Raw genomic sequence first — 25,671 nt, forward strand, 5'->3', positions numbered from 1 at the left:
GGTGTAGAGGAGATATGACCACACAGTTGTTTGCAGAGTGTGGTCTGTACCAGCCAAAATCTGGATTTAGTCTAACTGCATTGGAGTTAATACTTGATACAATGAGAGAAAAAATAGTATTTTAACTTTAGCACAAGCTTTGGAAGGAGAACTTGCTTAAACAGTAGCATGTAGTAAGTGCTTGCTTTAAGTGCCTGCAGTAGTGAATAAGAAACACGTCAGCAGAGTTGTTTGCTGCTTTGATAGAACTGTAAATCTTTACTGTGCGGTTATACGCTGTGTATGGTCAAGGTAAGCGCAGCATATGTGGTCTTTGGAACACTCTCTCAAACTCATCAGCGCTAACGGTTGCCCCTGTTGGCTGCCTGAAGGTTACTCTCTCTCTTAGCTGTGGCTCCAAGGCAACCAGCTCTTGTTAAAAATGATTTTCAGAAGATTACGATGAAGTGAGATAGTCTGAAGATGCTGGAGGCATTCTATTAATCTGGAGTGCTGCTGACAGCTTTGGTTCTGTGTTTGTAGATCTTTTGTTTTAAACCTTTATTTCAAACTGCTCATAACTTTCTGAAATTTTAACCTTGCTGTTGGAAGTTTCCCAGACAACTTCTACTAGAGGGTGAATATTTAATGGCAAGACTTGAATAAGAATGTGTGGAACAAAAAGATTGAAAACATCAGTCCTAATTAAAAAAGTATTTCACTATCCCTCTAAAGAGCTTTAGTGCTGAAAAGGTTGGAAATCGAAAACTGAAATTTGACAGAGGAATGACCTCTATAAAAGAAGAATGCCTTTGAGTTGATTTCCATCAACATTAGTTACCTTTGGCTGTATTTTGAGCCTTTCAAAAATGTTTTTCCTGCAGATACAATACAGGCTGAATATTGTAACAGGATGTGCACAGATATCGTGTGTAACCCTGTTGCCATTTTGGAGGTTACATGCAGACACTAGCCTCTTATTTCAATGTCAGAGACCTGTCTTTCAGCAGTGTTAGTTGGGCCACTGTTGATGATTTTGTAAGCACAGATGCATAGTCGAATGTAATTATGCAGGTGGCCTAAGTCTGTGGCATGACTTGTATTACAACTGATTTACTGCGTCAGAGAACAGCTCTGCTTTCACTAAAATCAGTGTCACATTCTTCCTGAATTCACTGGAGGCAGTTAAGCAAATGCTGAGCACTGCTGATCATCTCCCCCATACTCTTAGGGAAATTATATGTGATTATGTAATTAAAGAGCACAATAATATGACTTACGATCTTCAGCTACATACAATACAGCTTGTAACGTGCATTAAATGAGGAAGGATACCTCTAAAGACAGACAGAGTTTAGCTGGTCTTCACAGAGCAGTGCACATCAGTACAGGATCCTTCATGTGTTTTTAAAAAGTTGCATTCTGACATTGTTAGAAAAATAACATGAATCTTGTAATTTAGGTATTTAATTGTAACATGTAATTACAGAGAACTGGAGTTAAGGTATGGAGGCTTTGCCTTTCTTGCGTGAGAATTTTAAAAATATACATAGGTTTCACTGAGCACTCCTAAATATTTCATAGGAAGCCTGGGGAAATTACATGGTCTAGTAAAAGAAGTTTTCTTGCTTAGTAAGCTGACACAACAGCCAGATAACTTGGCTAATAGGATGGGAGAATACAGATTCTCAAATCTGAGGAGAATTTGGGGCCTCCAGCCTTCTAGAGTTGTGTTCATCAAGACCTCTGAGCATATGGGGGTTATTTACTGAACTGGGATCCCAGACAAGGGTTAAGATTCATTTCATCAGTAGTACAGAGCCTGAAGAATCTCCATGTTACTTGGCAGCAGATGGTCCAGGCAGCAAAAGCCATATAAGCACTTACAGTCCAAAAGGCATCTGTGAAGCTTAGGTACCAGTAATACTGGGAGTCAAGTAACTGTGCTGATCTAGAGGAGCAGTACTTATTTACAGCAGGGTAAATGTGGTAGAGGGTTTGACTCACTTAATAGGGTTTGAGTGATGGTTAAGAATTGTAATAGTTTAAATATTATTTGCTAGTACTTAATTAGCTTGCAATAATTGTCTAGAATTTGGTGTGAAATTTTCTATAGGCAGGATTTTCTTTACACAAGGAGAAGAAAAGAAGATCTGCTTACAGAATTCACCAGTGAGCTTCTGACATTAGGTTTGCTTGAGTATGAGGTTTTGATTGAGAATTGTCTGTAGTCAAGACACTGTCATGTGAAACTGCAATTGCCAAATGTTTCTCAATTTGCAAAGTGATTTTTTTTGACTGTCTGAAGAAAAGCCTGCTGAGAAAGTGGTGGGAAGTCCAATAGAAGCGAGGGGGCTGCAGAATCAGTGTTCTAAAAATGATACCAGCTCATGTGTCAGAAACCTGAAGAATAGAAGAGGAGGAGGAGGAAAATGAATTTGAAGAGAGAGAGCTAATTGAGTGCTCTTATCTACACAGTGTTGTGAATTTAAGTTTTGCCTGGAAAATATTCTGCCTTATGGAAACTGGGGAGATAGAACATGGGTTGGATAACACAGCTTAATAAATGTTCATTGCTGAGGATTTATTTGGGGATTTAAGGTGCATTATAATGCTGAAAATGAAAGCATTTTCTGCTACTCAAAATGTATTTACTATTACATATTAAATACAAGTATGTCTGAAATCTTTTCTTTCTGTGTTGCAGAATTGTCACTAATATATAGTGTCTTAGGTATTTTCTGCTCTTGTCTTTTTCATTCCTTTTTCTTTCACAAAGTGAGATTTTTCTTTAACAAGTTCTTGATGATGGAAAATTACTTGTAGCATGCACATAGAATTTTTATATAGCTGCTTTCAGCCTGCTTGCCTCAGAAAGCCAAAGTTTACATGTGATCACAGTCAGTGCCTGTGTGTATTTGACCTCTATCCCATGTCAGTAGGTTTGAAAAGTATTGACAGATTTCAGTTGGGTTTGGCAGAGATAGATATTTCTAAGACAATGATGTTCTCCCAAGTTTCACAAGAATGAGGAAGAGGAAGAAACCTTGCAAAGCATCCTTAAAGAAAGACTTCAGTGTGAACTCCACACTACTTAGACATCAGAGAATTCAGATGGATGTGAGCCTTTATTAAATGCCTGAGCTAAAGAAAAGCTGTAGTCAAAACATAGAGATGAAAAATGTGAGTATAGAGAACCAAGCATTAATATTTCTGGTACTTGCAGAACTACTTATCATTTAGTAAGTCCTGAAGAAAGGTAGAGAATAGGATTTTAGAAATATGTGCTCAGGATTGTTGACTATTGTAATTTTACTAACAGGCCTTCTTGCTAAGTCAGGCTGAAGGGCATACAGTGCCTGGAAACTACAATGATAGACATAGTTGATAAAATAGCAAGTTCTTTGCTCTGTAGTAACATGAGGTCATCTATTTTGCTAACCATTCTTTTGCTCTCTGAGTTATGTCTCTCTGTAGCAGCCTAGACATGGGTTTTACAGAAAGAAGTTAAGCTGTATATTTTATATAAACTAGAATTGTGTTACAGCTGTTATTATATAAGTACTCCTTATATTTATTAGTGCCCAGAATGTGACAAGCCCTTTATACATAGGAAAACAACTGGTGCCTGGCATGCCCTTTATTTTACATGAGAAGACTCAAACTTCTTTAAAAAATTACTGTTGAAAATGCTTTTTTTAATACCTATATTATATATATAGATATGGGGGTGTATATACAAGTGTGTGTGTGTATATATGTATATATATAAAATTTATAAATACATGTAAGTGTATAATATATTACTACCCTTATGTATTGTTACTTCTTTCAAGTTAAATAAAGCATTCATTTGCTTCAAAAAAAGAAAAATGAAAAAGGTTTGAGCCAAGAGAGGCTGTAATGCTTGTCTAAAACTGGCAACTTGTGGTGACTTCCATGAGAGAATTCCAAAACACTGCACAAACATCACAGTACTTTCCCAGAATAAAGACGTTGTTACAGCTAGAGAAAAGGAGGCACAAAAGGTTAAGTTGGCTTGTCTGGAATTGTACAGAGTCAGGGGACACGAGAGTCTTGTATGCCCATCCCATTTTCTGTCTTCCATCAACCTTTATTTAGCAAACCAGAAAGCTGTTCATGATTCTACCCTCCTTCCCCCCACCCTGGATGAAAATAGATTGAACAAATAGAGGAAGGCAACTAATTAAATACTTTAGTGTTTGCTAATATCATTTATCTGGATGTGTTCTCTTTGCTTTCTTGGCTTCATCTTTTTAATGTAATACTTCTGTAGAGATTCCAGTTGTTCTGAATGTTTTTTGGTTTTGCTCTTTCAGCTTTATAGATATATCTGTAGAGGACTCTCACATGTAAGACATCCTTACGTGAAAGAAAAGCACTCCTAACCCTAAAGATAGATGGAGCTGTCTTTAAAGCTAATTGAAATCATATTTTTTTAATCTGATGTTCTAAATTCACAAAGACACAGTAATACTTGGAAAGCTAGGTGTGATATTGGGCCAGCAGTTTCCTAGATGGATACTCCTGAAAGTGTGCAGTTAACAATAAAGCAAAGCAGCCAGAATGGTAGATGTCAAGATTTGAGTTCAAACATGAGCCTTAAGAAGGTGAATATTTTAATTATGTTGGTTAGTTTTTACGCTTAGTTATTACCAAAAGAGTTAGCATGTTTTGGGGGCAAACCAGAAAGTGCAAGTCTATATCTTTGCTTAATTACTGATTTGCTATATGACTTCCTTGAGTTGATTTCACAAGATTGCAGGAAAGGTGAAGGCTGCTCATCCTCATGTAACTGTAGAAGGCTTAAAGCTATCTTACTTCAAAGGCTGAAGATGCAGACCTTGTGGGAGAATAGGAAAACTAACAACAATGATCAGTTTAAAGCAGTAGAAGTATTTCTGGAGTGCTTCAGAAAACTGATGATTCTGTGATGATGTTTATATCTGCAACCTGCTGGGGGAGTAGAAGTCTATGAGTAGCTGCCTTTGAGCAAGGTGGAGATAAATCTGGCTGAAACTTCTGATTCTTGCTCTTCAGAATAGCAGTTTACCAGTGACTTTCTTTGTACTAAAGAAGTCATTTTAATCTGATGACTGGTCTGTAAAATTGAGTGATCCGTGATTTTTGAGCTTTGAGGAACTATTTCAAATAATTCATAACTGGTCTTAGATATCTGCTGTGAGAGACTGATCATATGTCTACCAAGTATCTCCTGGATCCAACTGTGAGATTAACTTTTTTGCAGAAGGCGGCTGATCAGGTCCCCCACTTCAGCCCATGTCTGAAGAGCACGAGGCAGGTGTCCAACCAGAAATGCACCAACACACACTGCAGTAGTTATCTTTGATAGAACCTACAAAGAGGAAAGGCAAGACTTGACTGGCCATTTCAACAAGTGGCTAATCTTAGCCAAAGAGAGTACTCAGCAAACTTGCACATACTCATGTTTTTCCTTGAACTGAAAGTTAGGTACCTGTTAACACATCAGCAGATTACCTTACACTGGAGCCAGTGAGCCTTGTGATATCTTCACCTGAGAAGTTTTCAAATAACTGTATCTTCATCATTTGATACCGTCTCGTCTTTTATAAAAAACCAATCTTCTTGCTCTCCTAAAATATTTGAGAACCCTATCAGACTGGTTTTGGGAGCCAGGTTGTGAAAGAAATATTTCTCTTAAAATTATTGCCAGAGTTGTAACATATTTCAGGGCAGTCTTTCCAGAAAGTTTCCTTTATGTGTTAGGAGAATACCCATTAATCATGAGAATTGTTCTTGTTGCTGGTCTGTCCTGTTTCCTGCAGTTTACGTAGAAACAGCTGGTTTCTGGATCAGTGTTTTCAGGTGCAGGATTTCCCAATGACAGCCTAGAGTTTTATGAAATACGGAATACAGATATCAAGATGGATCTTTTTGGCTCCTGTCCAGCTTCTGCTGAGGTCTGTGCAGTCTTTGTATTGCTTCACTGGGAGTTGATTCAGGCCCTTTGATTCTCTCTCTGATCCTGTTTCAGAGAGTCAGTCCTGTTTCAGTTGCTGAGTAAATCAAAGAAGCAGTAGGCTTGAAGCTTCCTGCTAGCAACCTAGTGTTACTCTTTGTGACTCCTGAACTTGTAAATACTTGGGCAAAAGGCCATGAGTCAATGTCAAATACTTCATTCCGGGTGAAGTTCCTGGTAGTGTGCGATGGCCTGAATAGAGACAGCCAACAGAACATGAAGATGCACTTGCTACTTCTAGATACATCAGGGCTTTCCTAGTTTTAAGAAATATTTTGATACTATTTCGTATGAAGTTTTTGTGAACAGTAAGCTAAAAGGATGATGATGCATTGTGGGCTGATAACTGAGCACTGCTGGTTGTTCCCAGTCAATTACAGTTCGCAAAGGCTACAGCTCAGAAGCATAAAGTGGCAAACTGGCAGAAAAATACTAATTTCATCCTTACTAGAGGTGAGGAATAGTACTGATTTTAGCAAGATGTTAGTAAAAATATATTGCTCATCTAATAACAAAGGGAATCATCTAAATTCCCTTCCTTTAGTCTGTGATGAGCCTGAAAGTACATATTTCAATTTTAAGAGAAACTCTAGCATGAGATTTCTGGACAAAACTAGAGGAAAAGGCTAGATGGATGCACCCCAGAACAGTAAAATACTGTGGTAGTCAGAAGACAACTTGAAGCTAGGCCTGCTGTCTTCAGACGCATTTCTGCCCAGTTCACACTGGAGCGATGATCTTGTTTCTCTACCTTTGCATCTAAGCTCCTTCGTCCCTGAAGTGCTGTTTTACTGTTCTACTGTTCCTTGTGAAATGCTTTGAAAAAATCTCGTTTGGTCTTACCAGAGAACAGAAGCCTTTTGGAGTCTTCAGTTTATACAGAACAAGATCATTTCCTGTCCAGATCATGAAGCGTTCTGCTTTCTGGTTATGAGCTTCCTCAGCAGCTTAATAGCAGATGAACCATTTCTCTCTGCAGCAGTGTGCTGTGAACACAGTCCTTTCATACCTGCCTGGATCTAGCTTTCAGAACATAGCCCAGGCTAGCTAAGGATGACCATTACCTCCCTCGCTTTCAGAACTAAGTACAGAATTTTATTTGTTTTATTCAGCTTTCCCTCAATAAATGCTTCACATGTGCACAGAGACATGCAACACACCCTCCCACTGCATATTCACACATACAAATATAAACAAACAAAACTAAATAGCAAAACCTAGAAGTGAATCAAGCTGGTTTTTCCTGCAGCTTGTGCAAGAGTGAGGAAAGATTATTCTTTCCATCTTCACAGTAAGTGAAATCCTGACATCACTATTTTCAGTGGCCCTGGAGTTTATTACAAGTAGGGGCTGTAGAAGAAGTGAACTAAATGCAGCAACTTCAGAACTACCAGTGTAGAAACATAAAATACACAGTTGCTACTGAGTTTTTTAATACTAGTAATTTTTCTGCTGATGTGAAAACACTTGTGAAAAATCAGGTTAGTTCTGTCTGAATAGGAATTGCTTGGTTAACTAGGTAGTCAGAATAGCAGAGGCTAAGTGTAGTTGTGATGAGAGTACAGATACAGAAATGCCTGGAAACTTATGTTTTAGAGGGGGAATTTTTTGAGTTGTAAAGTATTCATAGATTTACTTGAGGTGTTGTTACTAGAGCTGCTTACAGTGATTTGACTAGTGACCAATGCGTTTCAGCCATTTCTGTGAGGAATGGGGGGCCAGGGCTCTGTCTGGGCCTGGACTGTGAAATCTTTCAAGACTGGTGCTGATCCAGAGCAGTGTGGTATATTGAACATGCTACTGTCTACAAGACAGTCTTTAATCAGTCCCTTCTGGACAGTGTTTTCTTTATGAAATGTCCTTTGTTAGGAGGATGAACGGAAATCAAGGTTTAAACATAGTTTGGATAGTACGTTCTCATCTTTGAGACTTCCCTCCAGACTGCGGACTGGAACACGCCAGTGGAAGAATGCGTAAGATAGTTTTCTGCTCTGCTAGTTCTGATGATGGAGCACTTTAATGGCAGATGAAAGTAAATATTTATGAAAAATAATTTCAGGGTTGCAAAGACATATTTTATTGCAGCCCTTATGATATGTGATGGGAAGTGAAATGTTTGTATTTGCTTTTGCCTTCGAAATCCTACTCCTGAATTAAATGAATGTCTCAGTTCTCATTAAAAAGAAGCAAGTATTACGAATTTAACATATGCTTGCTTTATTAAGCTTATGATTTTAAATTGGTTAATGTTTTTGGTGTCTTGGAGGTACAATGTTCAGCGATGCCTGGGAATGGCTTGCCAGAATATGTTCACTTTATTCCATGTGCCAATTGTGTTCAAGTTTCTCTTCTATCTGTTAGAAGACTATTTGCATAAATCTACAATAGTGGAACTACAGACCTCTTCTCTTTTACATTACACTTGTTTCCCAGTGTCTTCAAGTTACTCTTAATGTTGAATTCCTTTGCTTTGCAGCATGTTCTTCTGAAACAATTAACAGTTCGCAAACATAATCAGTTTCCAATTATTTTAAGAGAGTTTTGCATAAACTGTTGTTTTCTGTTAGTGTTTTGTTCTGTGCATTTGAAAAAATATCTGTTGTGGCAATTTTATGTCCATAAAGCAGAAGAAATTAATTCTGACCCAGGACCAACTTTTCAGACTTTGTTTTGATCACCTTCAAAACCATATTTTCCACATAAAAATAATAATCCTTTTAAATCTTCCTCTCACTGCTTCCGTTTTTGGGGCATTGAGGAGTTGACTCAGCAATGTTTTTCAAATCAAGAGTGTTTATTACTTTGCCTTTCCTTACCATGCTAAAAGAAGATAATACAGAATAGTCATTTCTGCCATTCAGCTGAATAACAGGCAGTGGCCTGCTGAATAACAAATATGAATAGCTCAGACATTGAGTAAGATCTTTAAAACAAAATAATTTCAAAGGCACCTTAAAACCAAGGTTATGTTAAAAGAAAAAAGACATACAAAATCCTCGCCAGACTCAATGCACAATGTGGTTATTCACTGTAACCATGAAGATGCTGATGACTACTGCTGATGACTAAATTAAAAATCTAATGCTGTCTTCTTTGCTTGTTCGTATAAATATATTACTTGCCTGAGGTAAGCAAGCATATGGAAATTCTGGAAGTTCTGCTAAAATGAAAATTAGTAGCATCTTTGACAACTGCTGCCTAGAAAGCATATTTGAAAATGATACAACAGTATGAAATAATTACTGTGGCATAAAGTGATGCAATTATATATGTCTTGCTGTTACGAGGAAGCATTGATTAAGGACAGTGCATGCTTTTTTATTTCATACTTCACTATTCAATTTTGGCTGTATTATTCTTTAAAACAAGAGACTGTTTTTGTTTTTAGACAACCTTTTTGGTAGAAAACTACTTCAGAATGGTGCTTTGTTACATGCATCATTGACAAGATGAAGATCAAATCATCAGTCAGATGCTTTGTTTTGTCTTCAGCAATATGAGCATATTTAAGATCAAAGTTGAAATCTGTCATTTATTATTACCTAATTAATTTAATAAATAATAAATTAATTTATTATTATTATCTCTCCTTGTTGCTTATTGCCAAGGGAAGGCCTATATGAAAAAAATGAAGTGTGAATTTCAGCTTAGGAAAGTGTTTGTTCTAGCTTACGTATTTGTAGAATGGTGGCAGCAGCAATGAAGATGAGCACGGCTGGCTAAGTCCCTAGAGAGGTTTTGTGCTGGGTCCTGCACCTAAAGCAGTAGTTTAAGTAATGTTAAAGGCTGTAATGTGGAGATAATACCATAGTTAAAAGCTAGTTCAAACAATGTGTTCATTGCTGCACAGACGTCTACGTTTATAATCAAAAGAGTTTGCAGCCTTTACTGAGCACTGTGATTCTCCCACTGCTTAAGTCTTTCTGTGATATAATCCAGTCTTTGTTTTGCAGTGAGGAGTACCATAAGGCCTGGCAGCAGGGCAAGAGCACTTGCCAGGATGCTTTGAACTGTACAGATACAAGGCTTTATCACGTACTAAAATTGTGAAATTGTTCTTTCTTTTCCAGTGCCTCTTATGTTAGGACTTGAACATGCAAAAGCACTCGCATCCTAAGTCAGTTTTAAGTTGGAGATGGTGAAAGGAAAAACGCACTGACAACAAAAATGAGATCACTGTTTTGTATGTTTACGGGCTTGTACTCATCAGGAAAAATTATGATTCTTTTCCAGAATTGTCATAAAAGCCCATAGGTACTCTTTCTGTCCCGCTACTTTGTGGGCAGTCTTTCAAACAACTGAAATGTTGCTCTATTTTCTAAAATTTAAAGGGCAATAAATCCTACTGGATTCAACTTGAACTCTCGGTTGTACCTAAATTTTTAGCTGGGAAAGAGAAGAGTACAGAAGGGTGAGGACTGGTGAGCATATACTTTGAACATTATTGCAATCTAGCTTTCTCAGCACAGCTCATAAGGGCAGAAAATTAGTTGTAGATAAGATTAGACCAGGTTACTTTATGTAACTTGGAGGAAATTAAGTAATGATTCAGACTAATGTCTTTAACTTGAATACATTTATCTGTGCATTAATAGAAGTTCAGAGTTCACTGCTTAGGGACAAGAAAGTGTTTTCTTATAGGCAGTATGAGAAATGTATAAAGATTCTCTACCTTAACTGTGAGCAAGCACACATTTGGAACAAATAAATCAAATACCTGGCTCAATTTCACAATGTTAGGAAGTCCAAGAGCAGCTGCTACAACTGTCCAGACTTCATAGTTGATGGAATGAGAATAAGTTTGGAGCCTGCCTGGGGAACTACCATGTTGTTTTTACTGTACTTAAAGGATGATAACTAACAAGTGAAATGATGCTACTTGCTGGATTAAGCTGATCTGGTGATGATACGCACAGCATGGAAGAGTATTCATTAGTGATTTTTTTGACTTGTGAAAATAACAAGTGGAAAGAAGTTTTTTAATTCTGTGTCTGAATATACAAAGACGTATATGATTGCTGTGATAGTCTGTTTCCCCTACTTTTCTTTTTCCAGAGTCAAGCTGACCGATTTGCTTTCATTGCTGAATGGTATGACCCAAATGCTTCACTGTTCCGACGCTATGAGCTCCTGTATTATCCAAAAGATGGATCAGTGGAAATGGTAAGGATAAGAAAAAAAATCCTGTTATCGTAAGTGTAATATTCAATTAAACAGTTTGTAAATTGGCAACCTACTACCTATGCTACAGTTTTAATTTCCCAGGAAATTAAAATGTAATTTAAGGCATCCCTTGCTCTGTTTCTAAAACTAAAAGAAAAGCAAAGATACCATTTCACAGTGCAGTATGTGGAAAAACTTCCATGTTTATGAATTTATTCTTGAAAGCTTGCTTTGGCATGAATAGATTTATTTTTACAAGTCTGATTTTACTTAACCTCTACTGGGGTTTTAGTATTGAAGCTCAGCACCACTGACCTATTGCATAAGAAACAAAGTGAAGCAGATTCCAAAGAGGGGAATAAGCTTCAGATGGAAAACTACAAGTCTCTGAAGAGTAAAATGTGAAAAGTGTTATCAAAGTAGAGAAAACTAAACTGCTGTTAATTCAGTTTTAATGCAAGGAAGGATGATTCAGATAATGGCATCCAAATTTTTCCATTGGTGGTGCTTGCAAAGGTCTTTCTGACTTTAGATTCATATAACTACTCCCTATTGTTTATTGGTGGTGCAGGTGAAAACGAGCAGTTTTCAGAAGCAGGTACATCTATGAAAAAGTGATGTATAGAGTGAAGATAATAATAATAATAAACAATGAGGGCTTTGTGGTCCTATGGGTGAATGGTTGGATCCAGTCTCTTCTGACTGGACTTAAGGGATCTGAGAATGATTTACATTGGTAATAAAATTAATAAGGGTGAATATCCAGAATTTTATTTTTCCTACTGTAAGCATCACATACAGAAATAAGAAAGATAGCAAAATCTGTACTTTCTTGGCTAAATGTTGCTCACTGAAACCATGTCACACACCTGTGTGAGGAGATGCACTTTGCACTTCTTACTGATCGTCTGTTTAAACAAGCTCTACCACAGTAATCTCCCTTTAAAGTCAGTTCTTTCTGTGAAGTCTGTGTGTGCACAGTTGTGAAAATCTGTTTTTTTTTCTTTTTCTTTTTCTCTTCTCCCAGAGACAGTTTAGCTAATCAGTCAGGAGCCGTAATAATCTTCCTACACAACCATGTGTAGGTGGGTAAAACTGTTGTTCATTTCACCTAGATGTCTCAAAACCAAGAGCTTTCAAGGTGTTCTTAAGTTGTCTTAACTCATTCTGTGCCAAACACCTGTAGCTTGTTAGACTGTTGCGTTGCTAGTGTACTCTCTGGTGAAGATAGTATCATGAGCGTATGTGGACTGCGTGTGATCAGGACTGGAATTAAAAAAGCAAAAATGCATGTCACACCTCTGTAGTGTCTCTCAAAATCAATTTTGGGGATGCGTTAGTAGAGAGAGATTAAATTTAGGGTTCTCTTCTGGATTTTTAAAAAAATTTTGCCAAACATGGTGATATTTTTCCTCTCATTTCTTTCTAGTTCTTCTATATCTTTTGGTATCTTTCTGGGGAGATGATGGCTGCCTGCTCTTCCCTCTAACATGTCTAAGGAGAGGGGAAGTTGATGGACATAAGCTGATTTCATCTCCTCTACCTTCTGCCCAATGATAACTGTCCTTTATCATGCTTCTGCTGAAGGTGTACAGAGCTGTTGAAGGCTTGTGTTATGTGAAGGCTTTCTAGTCTTCAGCTTTGATCTTCTTCTTTATCTGTCCTTCATAACTTGGTTGCCCCTGTGAAGAAGGGTGATGGTAGGAATAGTGAAACAAGTTTCCAGCTGGCTCTGCAACCTTCAGGAGATGGCATAGATGGTTTTTGTACAAGGACAGGGCACTACTCTGGTGAGCGAACTGGATCTCTTGACAGAGAAATGCCCAGTTCTCTGAATTTTCCATAGTTAGACTCCCATGAAGAATTCTTAAGTCCTGAACAACTTATCTTTCTACAGGAGATTCCCTAAAAAGAGAGAAGAAAATCTTTAAAAAGGACAGATTCTTAGCAGAGAATTATTTTGGTTCAGGTAATTTACCTGTACATGTAATGTAAGAGAAGGGAGTAAAAAAAAAAACAATCTAAACATCATTACATTTATTCTGCTGTGGCTGGTCATTTATGTTTTAAATAGATGAACAATTTTAATGTGATCAAGCCAGTTAATAAGACTGCAGGCCAAGACCAGGGAAAAACAGATAGCTGAATTCAAGTGATCTGTTTTTTTCAGCATGTTGCCATTTCGTTCCCTCCTATTCTTGAATAGAGGACATTGAGGAGCACACATTAAGCCTCAGCAGGGAAGGGTTATTACTTCCTCCTGCTGAAGCAGGATTACAAGGATCACAATAATTTGTATGTTCTACATCTCCCAAATTTTGGTTCTTCTGGAAGAACCTTAAGATTCTTCTAGCCCACGTCTGAAACAGAAGAAAAATGTGTTCAAGCACTTAGATCACAGAGGAGTATGTAATTCTGCTCTAAACACAACTTCTCCCCCCACCCCTCAAATTTAAGGGAAGGAAATTCTTTCTTTTAACATCGTTCTAGTTTATAAACCATCACAATAGGGATTAGCATATGCAATTCAAAAGAAAGAAGGGGAAGTTTGGGCTGAAGAAGGCAAAGCTCTTCTTTTGATAGGATTCTACTTCCCCAGGAAACTGAAGGGATCTTTAATTACATGCAGTGGAGAAGAAACTGTTCATCAGGTTGTCTTTTGTGCTTTGCTAGCCCACCCAGAAAACTGCACATTAACGTCTTGCTTCTTGCTCAGAATGATGACACACAACTGAATTGGCCTGACAGGCATTTTAGGTTTGCAGCTCTAGGCAGCGAGAGAGAACTTTCCAAACCAGTGCTGCAACCATCCATCCATCCCTAATTCTGAGTCTTATGCAGTACAAATAAAGCATAGTATCACTGGAACGATGCCCTGAAGAAAAGACCTGTCACAGCATGTATCATGGTCGTTTCTGGTGTGAGCCATTGGTCTGTGAAACAGCACAGATCTGTTAGGGAGAACTCTCAGTGAGACTGGGCAGAGATGCCCACTAGGCACCTGAACCGTTTATCACAGCTCGAAATAGCACAAGCAAATGATTAAATAAAAAATGCAAAGACAGTTGTCAGCTCAAGACTACTTAAATGGAACAAACTTGTAATTGTGGTTTAATTTTCTGAGCATTTCTGCTACACATGCAAGTTCAAAAGGCTAGGAATTAAATCAATTCAGTGATCAGACTCAATCCCACAACCTTTGGAAATTTCGTAAGTTAAAGATTGTTGGATTTGCCCACAGTTTAAATCTCTTACTATAGTAGCTTTTAACTTCTTTTCTCTGCAGTATGATGTGAAGAACCATCGCACCTTTCTGAAGCGCACCAAATATGACAGCTTACACCTTGAGGATTTATTCGTGGGCAACAAAATTACTGTTTTTTCTCGTCATCTTTCTTTGGTAGACTATGGGGATCAATATACAGCCCGCAAGCTGGGCAGCCGCAAAGAGAGGTAGGAAAACACAAGTTTTGAATTACTTCTTTATGGTGGGGTTTTCAGAGTAGTTGTTCTTTGCTGGAATTAGAAGATTTGCGGGGGAATGGGAGAGGAGGGATTAGCAACAAATTTGCATCTGCCTTGAAGTGATCTCGTCGTGTGTTGATGACTGGAAAGAAGCGAAATGGCCCTTGCTTTGGGGCAAATCTGTTGTTCCTCCCCTCCCCGATCTAGAATTGTTAAGGTTGGAAGGGACCTCTGGAGATCATCTAGTCCAACCCCCAAACGAGTGGCCCACACGGGGATCAAACCTGCTGATAAAGCTTAAAACACCAGCTTACCCAAATGTCAACTGCTGCCTCTTCCAGGTCCCTGAGGAGAGCAAGAGAGGAAAGAGGAAAACTTGGGGTCCAGTACAGCTCTTACTCCCTCAGGGCAGGCAACAGTAGTTTCCTTGTGATATCCTTTGGGATGCAGTTGTGTGGATTCTGTTGGGGCAGGATTGGTGTGGTACCCTAATGTGTGTTCAGCTTGGAAGGACTGAATCTTGCAGACTGTTATCACCTGCATCTCTGGAAGCTGTGCCAAAGCCGAGTGATCAACAGATTTATGCCCTGCCAATCAGATGTACTTTGTGTTAGCAGTAGTAATTGAAAACAGTAGGAACAGCAATGAGAGAGAGGACTGTTCCCATTTTCCATTGATTTTCCTACCATGAAGGATTTTTTTCTGGAATTTTTCAGCATCTCCAAAACTCAGGATGTGCGAGGAAAGAAAAGATAGAATGGGAATGTCAAGAAAATCTATAGGCTTTTTTTGTTAAAACGAAATTCGTTTATAACATCTAAAGACTCATTGTCTCTTTGAGTTGGGAGGCCTGCTTTAGAAAAGGTACTAAGAGTGCAAGAAAAAAATTTTCAGGAGAGACTTAATAAAATGACAATAAGATTAATTTACAGTTGATTTAAATCTGTTTTGACTGCAGTGCAGATAACTTCTGAATTTGCAAAATAGGTGACTTTAGCTCCAGCATATTTTGAAAAGAACACACATTTTTTTCTTAGATACGATGTTCCAGTGAACCCCATTGGGCTAGTTTCTTTTTGTTTCCCACTGTCTGTGCTTATTTTGAACTCTTTTTTGAAGAGATGTATTATAACCAGACAGGCAGGAAGAGTTCAGTAAGATTGCAAGTCCTAATGCTCATCTTAACCTCACAGAAACATTGCCCTGGAAATGACTGCCATAAAAACTTTCCAGAGAGAGTTTTCCTGGTACCCTCTCTCCAAGCTGGAGTTAGGATGGGTAGAAGAGTAGCAAAGGAGGCAGAGAATAGCAGTGGAGGGTTTCTGGATACTTGACCACCCTCTCCATTCCTCAGTGGGGCCTTGGGTAGATTAGGTCTGGCTTATATATGTTTATTACATGAATTTATCCTTTTACAGTTGTGTTTTTCCTACTTTGCCTAAAGTAGCTTAAGCCCAAGTATTCATGCAGTTATACCAATGAAAGGAAGCTTATAATGAAATGACATATTCATCTTACTGTAGAGGAGCAGCTATAGCTGTATACAGCAGTGCTCTAATGGTGTCAATGAATTGATCCTGGGAGAGAGGATGAGGTTTTATCCTGCCCTACAGAAGGGAGGAAAGGAATTTATGACATGTCTGCTGTTTGGAAAACATTTTAGGAATGTTGGCTGAAAGATAGCATAGATATGCAAGTGGTGTTACATATTCAGAGTGGCCCAAAGGAACACAGTGAAATGCATCTTAAACAGCCAGGCAAGAGATTCTCAAAATCCTATTTCTTCACAGAAAGCACAGAAGCTAGCTTTCACTGAGTAAACAGGGCTCTACTAAAAGAGCCCTTGGGGAAAGTGGCTGCTTATGAGGTGTTTGTCCTTTTGGCCTGGTCCTAGAAGGTTTTACAGCAGTGATTAGTTAAGCAGATAAAGTAAGATTTCTACAATACATGATAATTTCTAAAAATAATTTGTAGGTGGACTTCTGCTAATAGTTTTGTGACTGTTGCCTGAGGCAGAACATTTTCCCATCTTTTCTTGCCTTTACGCTGTGCAGGACCATCTGTACTTTAGTTCAAATTTGGAAAATCTCTTACGTGCTTTGGTCACTGCATATGCATGCACATAAGCTCAGCGAATGCCCATGAGGGAGCTTGAGGACTGTACTTCAAAAACCTCAAATGTTTTGAAAGAGGGGCACTTGTTCTTGTTGATAAAGCAAATAAACATGACTCTGGGTACACAGAGGACAAAGTAGATGGGTAAAAACAGCCAGTTTTTGCATAGACCTTTTTGTGATTTAGGCTAAAATTATTTAGACAGTTCTACAAAAAAACCCGTGAAACTTCAATGCAGTTTCAGTTTCTACACCTACATTTCTTCCATTCTGGATCAATTTTTAGATATTACAGCCATATTTGAGTGCTCTTCTTCCTCACTTCTTTCCCAGTGTGTTGTAAGGAACTATTGCAAGCAGGGAGTAAAATGAGTAAGTAAGCACATGCTTACTTAGTGTACCACGTAAGGAAATGCAGGTGTGAAGAAGGGATTTCTGTTTCTCCAGTTTTTCACTTGTGATCTGGGATGACTTGTAACCCAAGGTAACTGTTTGTCTGACAAGTGTGTCCTTTATAAGTTGACTAAACTTAGAGTCAGTTACCATCACAGTTCTTGAAAAATCTTGTAAGAATGCTTGTGGCAACCAGAAATATTTGTATTCTTTTCTGACTGGGTATGTTAGTCATATGCTTCCAGTCACTGACATACTCAGTGTTTCTGCCCCTACAAGACATAAAGTATTTTACATGCAACAGTCCTATTATCAGAAATAAGCAGGTCTCACATGCTTAGCCCCAGCATGCGTTGTGCACCATTTCTTTGATCAGCTCCCATCTTCTGTTTTTTAGTACTCATTGGAGTACTGTCATACAGTCCTTCTGAAAATGTAAGCAAATGAGCTTAATTTTTATTCTTTTTCCTTTGTTCCTAAACATAAAACTGTTTAAAAATGTACTTTGTAGGCTGCATTATGTCAAACCACAAGAAACATATTGCTAATTAAAACTAAAAATAGGGCACTTGAATTCAAAACCAATCTCAGCAGCAGTGTTCAGTAGTCTGAATTCTATTGCTTCTTACCCTGCATACCTCCGAGAAGGTGTCACAATTTGTGTACTGATGGCGGAAAAAAGTTGTAACAGTTGCTCGTTACAGTTTGTATTAATGTCTTCTAGGTAAATTACCTCATAATATAGCGTTTCATTACCTATTGCTAGAAATTTTAGTTTTACAAGAAAATTTTAACTTAGAAAAGTAAAGAACGGATTATTTCTGGATTTAGATGTCTCTTGAATACCATGTGTGATAACATAGGTTCCAAAAATATTCCTCAAGGAAATGCAAAATGCACAGAAGCGTTTGTTCCAGTGATTCAATCCTTTTTTCAAGGTAAATGAGAGAGTTGAGAACCTATTATGCCAAATGCAGGTCACGTGTGGCAAGACTGGATGTGCACATCTCATCTGGTTAGGGCGCAACTGCTCCCTCTCATGTGCCTTGATGTGCATGGCTCATCCTGCTGTATGATGGGTGCATGTCACAGAATGAAGTGGAGCTGTGAAATCCTTGGGAAAGAGGAAAACAGGCTATGGGCCGCAGACTTTATGAATTGTGCTGACAGACTACGTTGACTGCGGGCCAGAGGTCGACCTTTCCTGTCTGGAGCCAAGGCTAACCCCATCTTGGTTTGCACTATGGTGGGCTAAAAGCATATGCGCAGTGGACTACTCATCTGAAGGTAGATGTACTTTTTAAAAAAATGCTCTAATGAAGTTTCTTGCAACTGCCTGACTACCCCCTTATCTCGTCAGTCTTTTTGTGTCCTGTTTCCCAACAGATCTGAGCCTAAGCTGGTCTGTGTATATGTGCTTCCTGCTACTTGAGGAATCTGGATTTGTTCCTGAGCTCTGAAGTCATTCATGTCTTTCCCTTACTTTTAGATGAAATATCAGATACCTCAAAATGTCCTCCTTTCTTTCTTTCTTTGAAATAAAATAGTCTCTCTGTCTATTCCCAAAACTTCTGACAATGTGGAGTCTCTTTAGGTTCAAAGTAAATGTAGAGGAAACTTGCTCATCTCCTGTAACCTCAGCATATTTGAACTGATTATAGTATATTACTGTGAACTTAAAGGCTGATTTCCATGCTATGCTAGTAAATAAAAAGAAATTTACAGTTATTTGCCTTTCCTTTATGAGAGTACTGCAATAAAGTATTTTATCTTGGATAGCCTTCATTATTGGAAACAGCGTAAAAGATAGAAAGAGTTCTTTAGGATTGTCAGAGTCTTGGAATCTCTGGGATACATGATTGAATAAATCTATTGATTTGTAAGCTTAGCACATTTGAAGCTGACTCACCACAAGATGCATATAAACAGAAAATGTCCTTTTACAGACCTGCATTTTGTGCGAATTTTTTTGATTAATAATATTTTTAGTGCTGGCAGTATACTTGACCATATGTAAAGCATAGTAATAAAACAGTCCTGGCCTGGAGAAATGTACAGTATAAAAAGATAATTATGGAGAAGATAGGATGTACTTGGGTACAAAGATGTGGAGGACAGAGTAGAGATTTTTGGATTGGTCTCCCTTTGTATATAGCTGTTAGTTGGCAAAGGAGATGGAAAGCTCCTCCTTCTAACCTTTTATTGCATCTATTAAAAGTATTAGGTATTTTACATGCAAAATGTTTGTCAAGAAGTGTTTGTACTGTACAAAGTACAGTGCGACCTTTTTCTCACTGGGGCCTCCAAATGTTTTATATGTAATAATGAAATCATTTCATTTTCTGAGTGTTATGGAAGAGGCACATATTTAAGCAATGTTCTAAGTAGGGCAGTTCAACAGGTTGATTTTTTTTCATGTACATTAAGATTTCCATATTAGAAAAAAGGAGGTTGAGCAAGCATAGGGAGAGAGAAGGAAACAAATCCATTGTGTTCTAAGCCCGTGGTGAGTGAGGGGCGTGGAGAAACTGTCGACAGTTGCAGCATGAGAAAGATGTGCTTCAGAAATTTAGTAAATATATAAAGGTTCCTTTTGTCTGAATAATCTTCATACTTTGCATGCACCATAAAACTAATATTTTCCATCTTGTTGTCAAAGCCCCCTATTTATAAGGCTGTGAAGTTATCAACTTCTTCAGGAATCCAAGAAAACTACTGAAATTCCTGAACAGCATCTTACAAACTGCATGTACAAAGCAAATTTAGGTCTTAAATAGTGTGGCTTTCGGGAGAAGAGCATCAGTTTGGGCTAACAGCAGATGAAGGAAACATTAAGTTTTAGGTGTGACTTTCTCAGGTCTGGAAAGAGAAGCAGCAGACTTCAAGTTGAGTACAGTTACTCTGAGTTTGGTTTAGGCAGTGTGAAGGAGAAAGGTAGCTGTTGCGGTGGAATAGAGGGGTGCATTAGCTATGGCAGAAAACAATCAGATTGTTAGCCCTGAGAGCGAGAGGAGGACTGGGTAAAAGCAATGGCTGGTGTAACATTATAGGCTAACTAGGGTAGAAAGCTAAGGAAATTGTAGTATGCAAAACCTGTCCTTATCAGAACAATGTCTTGAACAGGCGTTCAAGAACAGCGTGAAAATTGATGAGACACTGGGATGAAGATGCTTGACTGAGGCAAAGTTTTTCTCTTTGATGTGATGCTTTTTGTCTGAATGTAAACTCAATTTGTATACTAAATGTTCTAAGGAAAGTAGTGTTAGCTGTATCTTTCTTCTCTTTATTTTCCAGAACGCTGGCTCTGATTAAACCTGATGCAGCACCCAAGATGGGAGAATTAATTGATATCATTATTAATGCAGGATTTACAATAACTAAGGCCAAAATGATGGTGCTTTCAAGGTAAGAACATTTTAAGGTTAGCTATATAAGATCTGAATATTATTTTTGCATTAAAGGGCGTTCTCTGAAATTATTCCATGTTTTTCCACACATGAAATTCATTCCACTCATTCCAGTGAGTAATAAAGGGAAGACTCATCTGTTTCGTAATCGTGTGTAGGTTTCTGAAAGCATACAGAGGATTAAGCTAAATGCTGAAAAAGTTATGTGCAAATGCATATAGGTGAATGCCTCTGTATGACTCCAATGTGAGTAGTATAGCTCCAGCAATTCCATAATGTTTATTATTGATGTGTTGCTATGTCTTCACCCCATGTCTTTGTGGTGCAAACAATATTGCTGATTATAATAGAGTTGTCTTTAAAGCAGTTATTTTTTTGCCTTTTGGTAAATCCATCATCTTAATTTGTGCTCCCAGATAACGAATAGAAGTCCCTGGCAAAGCAAGTGATCTTTTGGTCTTATTGCAGGATGGACAGATTTTACTCATGTATCTTCCTAATCCTGCCCCCCCCCCCAACACACACCCTATTGCTACTCTCAGCCACAAAATAAAAAGAAAACATGTTGCAGAAGAAAGAATACAGTTGATGAACTTACTGTGAAAGTATTCCTCGAGGTTACTGCACCTTTTCTCAGTTGTTGCTTTCCTAAACCTGCCCATATACACCATCTCTTTGATAAGAAAAGCTTTCTTACCATTTCATAGGTTCTTATGGTTTCTGTATGAGAGCAGGATCAATTTTCTCCTAGCTCAAAATGTTTCTGGCATTCTGAGATTAGATAAAACACTATGACTTGCTCTTCCTGTTTATATGTTCACCTGTTGATATTTTCAACTACTCTAGTTCCAGATCCTCCCTCAAACAGCTCCAGTTCATGAGTTTAGTCAGGTTTCTACAGCTGATTCACAATCAGTCTCAGTGTCTTTCAAGTCAACTGTTTTTTGGCTTGTTCTCCTGTCGTCTGAGACATTTGATCCTGAAATGTTGGGTGGTTCTTTATTTCAGTATCTGTCTGAGCATTTGAAGAACTGTTGAGCCAAGTCTCATGCTCTGGAGTTGACTCACTGAAGAAAAAAGAAACTTTGAGATTTAAATTTTTATTGCCTATTGCTATAAAAAAATCTCAGCTAACTTGTAAAATTGAAAATAATGATTAATAAGCACAAGACTGAGCTGTGATATTGGATGTGTTTAAAATGCTGTCTGAGTATTTGTGGTTTCTCTGTGGACTGCCTCATTTTAAAATGTTAGAACTGTGGCTTTGACAGTCTTCCGCACCTAAATCTCTGCAGGCATACTTGTTCAAATCAGCACCATGATCTACAGCTTTCTTTAAAGGAATTATTGCTCACATTTGTCTGGCAATCCCTGTTAAATTTATTCATGCATTCCATAAAAAATGTAGCTAAGATATGAAAGTCAGGGTAGGAACCTACTTAGATAGGTCATAGATAGGATATTTGCAGACCATGGGTTTGAAATTTGACATTGCAGAAGTTCCTGTGAGTAGCATCAAAAAATATCACTACCTTAGTTAAAAAAATGGAAGGAAAGCATGTTAGCTGTATGGCCAATGAAAATCCTTTGACTTTAGAATGCCACATATTTGCACAAAGCAAGCAACAAACCAGGAACTGCTCAGTTAACGTGATTAGCTGATCATTTTGATTAACAAAGTGGAGAAAGTTATGACTGTTTAAGTGTTTATCAAGGTCTGAAGAATTAAATTCTTCTTAGGTAAATGGCCTGTTACTTTGAGGTCATTCTTTTCCTCCAGCAGAGGCTTCAAAACTAGGCTTACGTCTGTAACTTGGAATTCTGTTCACAGATTCTCCTTTTTTCTTGTATGTTAACTTACAAAGGGATGGACTGCAAAGGGAGAGAGATGGGTAAAGTGGCATTGCAGAGGACAGTGCAATACCTTTGTTCAGACTTGTAATCTGTTTTTTGAAAAGCATGCAGGTAATTCCTTTAAGTAAAAGATGCTTTTCAAAGTGAGCAGAATCATGGAGACCAGAAAAACTCACAGAATTGTTCCTATTAGTGCAAGCAATCTTTTCAGTGGGAATCTTTCAGTCTCCTTGCAGCTCGGCTTTGGTGATGAGCTTTGCACCCAAACTAGGGGTGAGCAATTTTGCTTACTTTCAACTCTCAGTCCTCCTGAAGACCTTGTCCTTCTCCATAGTCCGGCTTCAGAACATGGTATGCATCAAGTTTTGGGACAAGCCAAGACCAAGCATTTGCTTTTGAACTGGAATTTTGAGGCAGCAGGATAACAGACAGGGCTAGACTTAAAAACCTTCAAGTGCTTTCCAGCTGTTGCCATGCTGAACAAATGGCAGAGTTGGCAAGACATGGAAAGTGGCTGGAGAAGAAGCAGGGGGGAGAGTAGTTTGGCTAGCTGCAAGGGATGGTGGGGTGAAAAGCCACAGAATGGGGTACCCAGTTGTGGATGGCACGCACAGTCCCAGACACACAGATCTAGCTCAGCCCAGCGCTGTTAGCGATGTGGCTGTAGGAATGCAGAGTTTGGAAAATGTCACAACCCTGTCCAACCGTGTCTGAAAAGGTAGATGAATATATTCGTGTTTAGCCAGCAGTGAGCACTGTGCTGTCTCATCTGCGCTGCTTGCATTACCTGAGTAAAGGCTAAGCAGCAGCTGCAGTGCAGACAGACTATATATGCCTAGTGGCTTGGCAATGTATGGAGCCCTGCTCATTACAGAACCTCCTTTGCCTGGTGTGGCCTCAAAACGGAAATGCAAAACTGACTTGAGTTTTCGCATGGCAAGGTGCTGGGCAAATGCGTGTTTTAATCTGCAGGGGATTGTGCTGCTTACAGGACTTAAACTATTTGCAGATGTTGAGCAGAAACCAGGTTACACAATATTCTGTTGTACACCAGTGTAATCAAGCAGTAGCCTTGATAAGGAAGTAGGTTCTAGTGAAGCGGACAGATTGTGGATTTATGCTTTAAAACTATACTTCATTAATGAACAAAATGAGATGAAAAATGAAAACAACAGAATAGTAAATGGCTTAGCAAGGTGACTCTGCTGCATGCATTTCCTAACTTGAGGATGCGGGGACCTTCAGTTACTGAAAATCAGTGTTAATGGCCTTCAGTGATTACTTCCTTCACCAAGCAGGAGCTGAAGTTGGAGTAAAGTACACCTGTAGACATAGTATGACAGAAAGTTAAGTATCGTTTCTATTACTGGGCATGAAAATAGCACAAGCTGTCTGGCTAGGGAAGACATTACCTGTGGAAACTTGTTGATGAGTAATTGGTTGTGATTTTTCAAGAGGTTTTATTATGTCTTTTTTTTTTCTTTTCTTTTCTTTTCCTGTTTTAACTCTTCCAGAAAAGAAGCAATTGATTTCTACGTAGACCATCAATCAAAACCTTTTTATAAGTAGGTATATAATTTTCAGCTTGACATGTAATATTCTTATTTATTGAATGCACTGGATTCATTTTGCATGTTCAAAACTGCAAAACAAGCAGAAAATCAGAGCTTATCTTAGTTGAGTGGAATCCTTTGCAAAGTATGGGCCCTGTCCATCTTCCTCCAGCAGCAGACTCATATTTTGGTTATCTAGGGTCTTAACTCACAGTCTTTACAGCCTGATGATATCAAGGGAATGTCTTTGGTCCCTCAAAAGTGAAAATGCACCTAGCAAGGCCAAACCTCAAAGCCTAAAGCAGAAGCATCTTCACGATCAGGGTGGGGCTTGCAGGAAAGGAGAATTGGCGGGAAGCACTTAGCTGTAAGTTCTGGTTTGGTAGCATTTCCCCCGGATGCTGTGCAGGTTCCTCTTTGCCTGGAAATGCCGGCAAGCAACTTTCTTCCCCCTTGTTTGGATTTCACAGTCTGCGTCTGTTAGGAAGAGGGTGCAGCTTTACTTTGTGTTTTTCAGACATGCTTGAACAGTGGGTTGCAGTGATGTAGTCAAGAGACCCGATTTCAGTGCTGACAAGAAGTGCCTGAGTATTAGGAGCTGCCAGCTGTTCTCTTGCAATAGCAACTGGTATATTGTAGGTGCAAACTCCTGCCCTGCACTGAATGTGACCCCAGGGCATGTCTGACCATACTGGAGATCAGAGGGACATTTAGAATTGCTTTTTCTTTGCTGAGTAAGCCTGCTTGAATATGCTGATAAGTGAGCAAGAATGCTGCCTGTAGTGTTATTTTGCAGATGTCTACGATAATGGTAATTTGAGGCTTTTGTCCATGGTGATGTGCCCTTTCTCCTATTCTACAGTCCTATTAGCTACATCTTTTGCATAGAGTTTTTTTCTGAATTAGAGATAAACAATTAGAAATAATTAATGATTAAATAGAACAAGAATCTTCAAGCCAATAAAATGTAAAATCTCTGACAGAGTTACATTTGATATTTTAATACTGATCTTTAAAGAGGACTTTCAGATTTTATTTGCAAGTTCACTAGTCAATTAAAGTCTGATGAACAGTAAGAAAAAATAGCAATTTTCTTTCTTGAGAAAAGAACATTTTTCATATTAAAGAATTTTTTACGCGTGCTTTTTTATATGCAAAATTTTATAAATACATAGATAAGTGCAGGCACACAAGCTCACAATTATAATCGTATAAAGCTCTTTTTAAAGAAAATTCTGCAAAAATAATTGATTCAACTTTCCCATTGTTGGCTGTGTCTAGACTACAAGCTGAAAAAGTAGAGTTCTTGGCATGCTCATTCTGTAAAGAAATAAAGAAATAGAGGTATAGTTACATTTTTTTTTTTTTTTTTTTTTTTCAAATGAAACATCAGGGTTTCCAATTTTGAGTAGCTGTTTTCCCTGAAAGTGAGATGTCTGGCACAGGTTGCTCCAAACAGTCTCCTCCTTGTATTCGGGTTTATGCCATTAACGTGAACTGATTTCTGCTTATGCCAAGATGTGATGACTTTGTGGTTAACCCTCCTCCCCCCACACCAAAACCTTCCAAATTTTGTGTCTCTGTACCTTCCCGCTTTGGAGTTTGGCTAGGCAAGCTTTGGCTAGGTAGACCTGGAGACGGGACAGCAGAGCAGTCCTTTCTAATGGTATTGCTGATGTTTCAGTGGGGAAAAGGCACAAGGTGCATGCAAGGATCCTGAA

The 25,671-nt window shown here is 38.4% G+C and overlaps 1 protein-coding gene across 1 annotated transcript in view; it reads left to right on the forward strand.

The window, feature by feature from the left end:
- The window catches only part of NME7 (NME/NM23 family member 7), a 94,348-nt gene that overhangs the window by 7,943 nt on the left and 60,734 nt on the right, over positions 1-25,671 (forward strand). The window contains exons 2-5 of the mRNA XM_062595641.1: positions 11,057-11,164; positions 14,451-14,617; positions 20,431-20,541; positions 23,912-23,962. Of these exons, the coding sequence (XP_062451625.1) occupies positions 11,057-11,164; positions 14,451-14,617; positions 20,431-20,541; positions 23,912-23,962 (437 nt within the window). The remainder of the gene's footprint in view (positions 1-11,056; positions 11,165-14,450; positions 14,618-20,430; positions 20,542-23,911; positions 23,963-25,671) is intronic.

Source organism: Rhea pennata, chromosome 1 (genome assembly GCF_028389875.1).
Source record: "Rhea pennata isolate bPtePen1 chromosome 1, bPtePen1.pri, whole genome shotgun sequence".
NCBI classification, from domain to species: domain Eukaryota; kingdom Metazoa; phylum Chordata; class Aves; order Rheiformes; family Rheidae; genus Rhea; species Rhea pennata.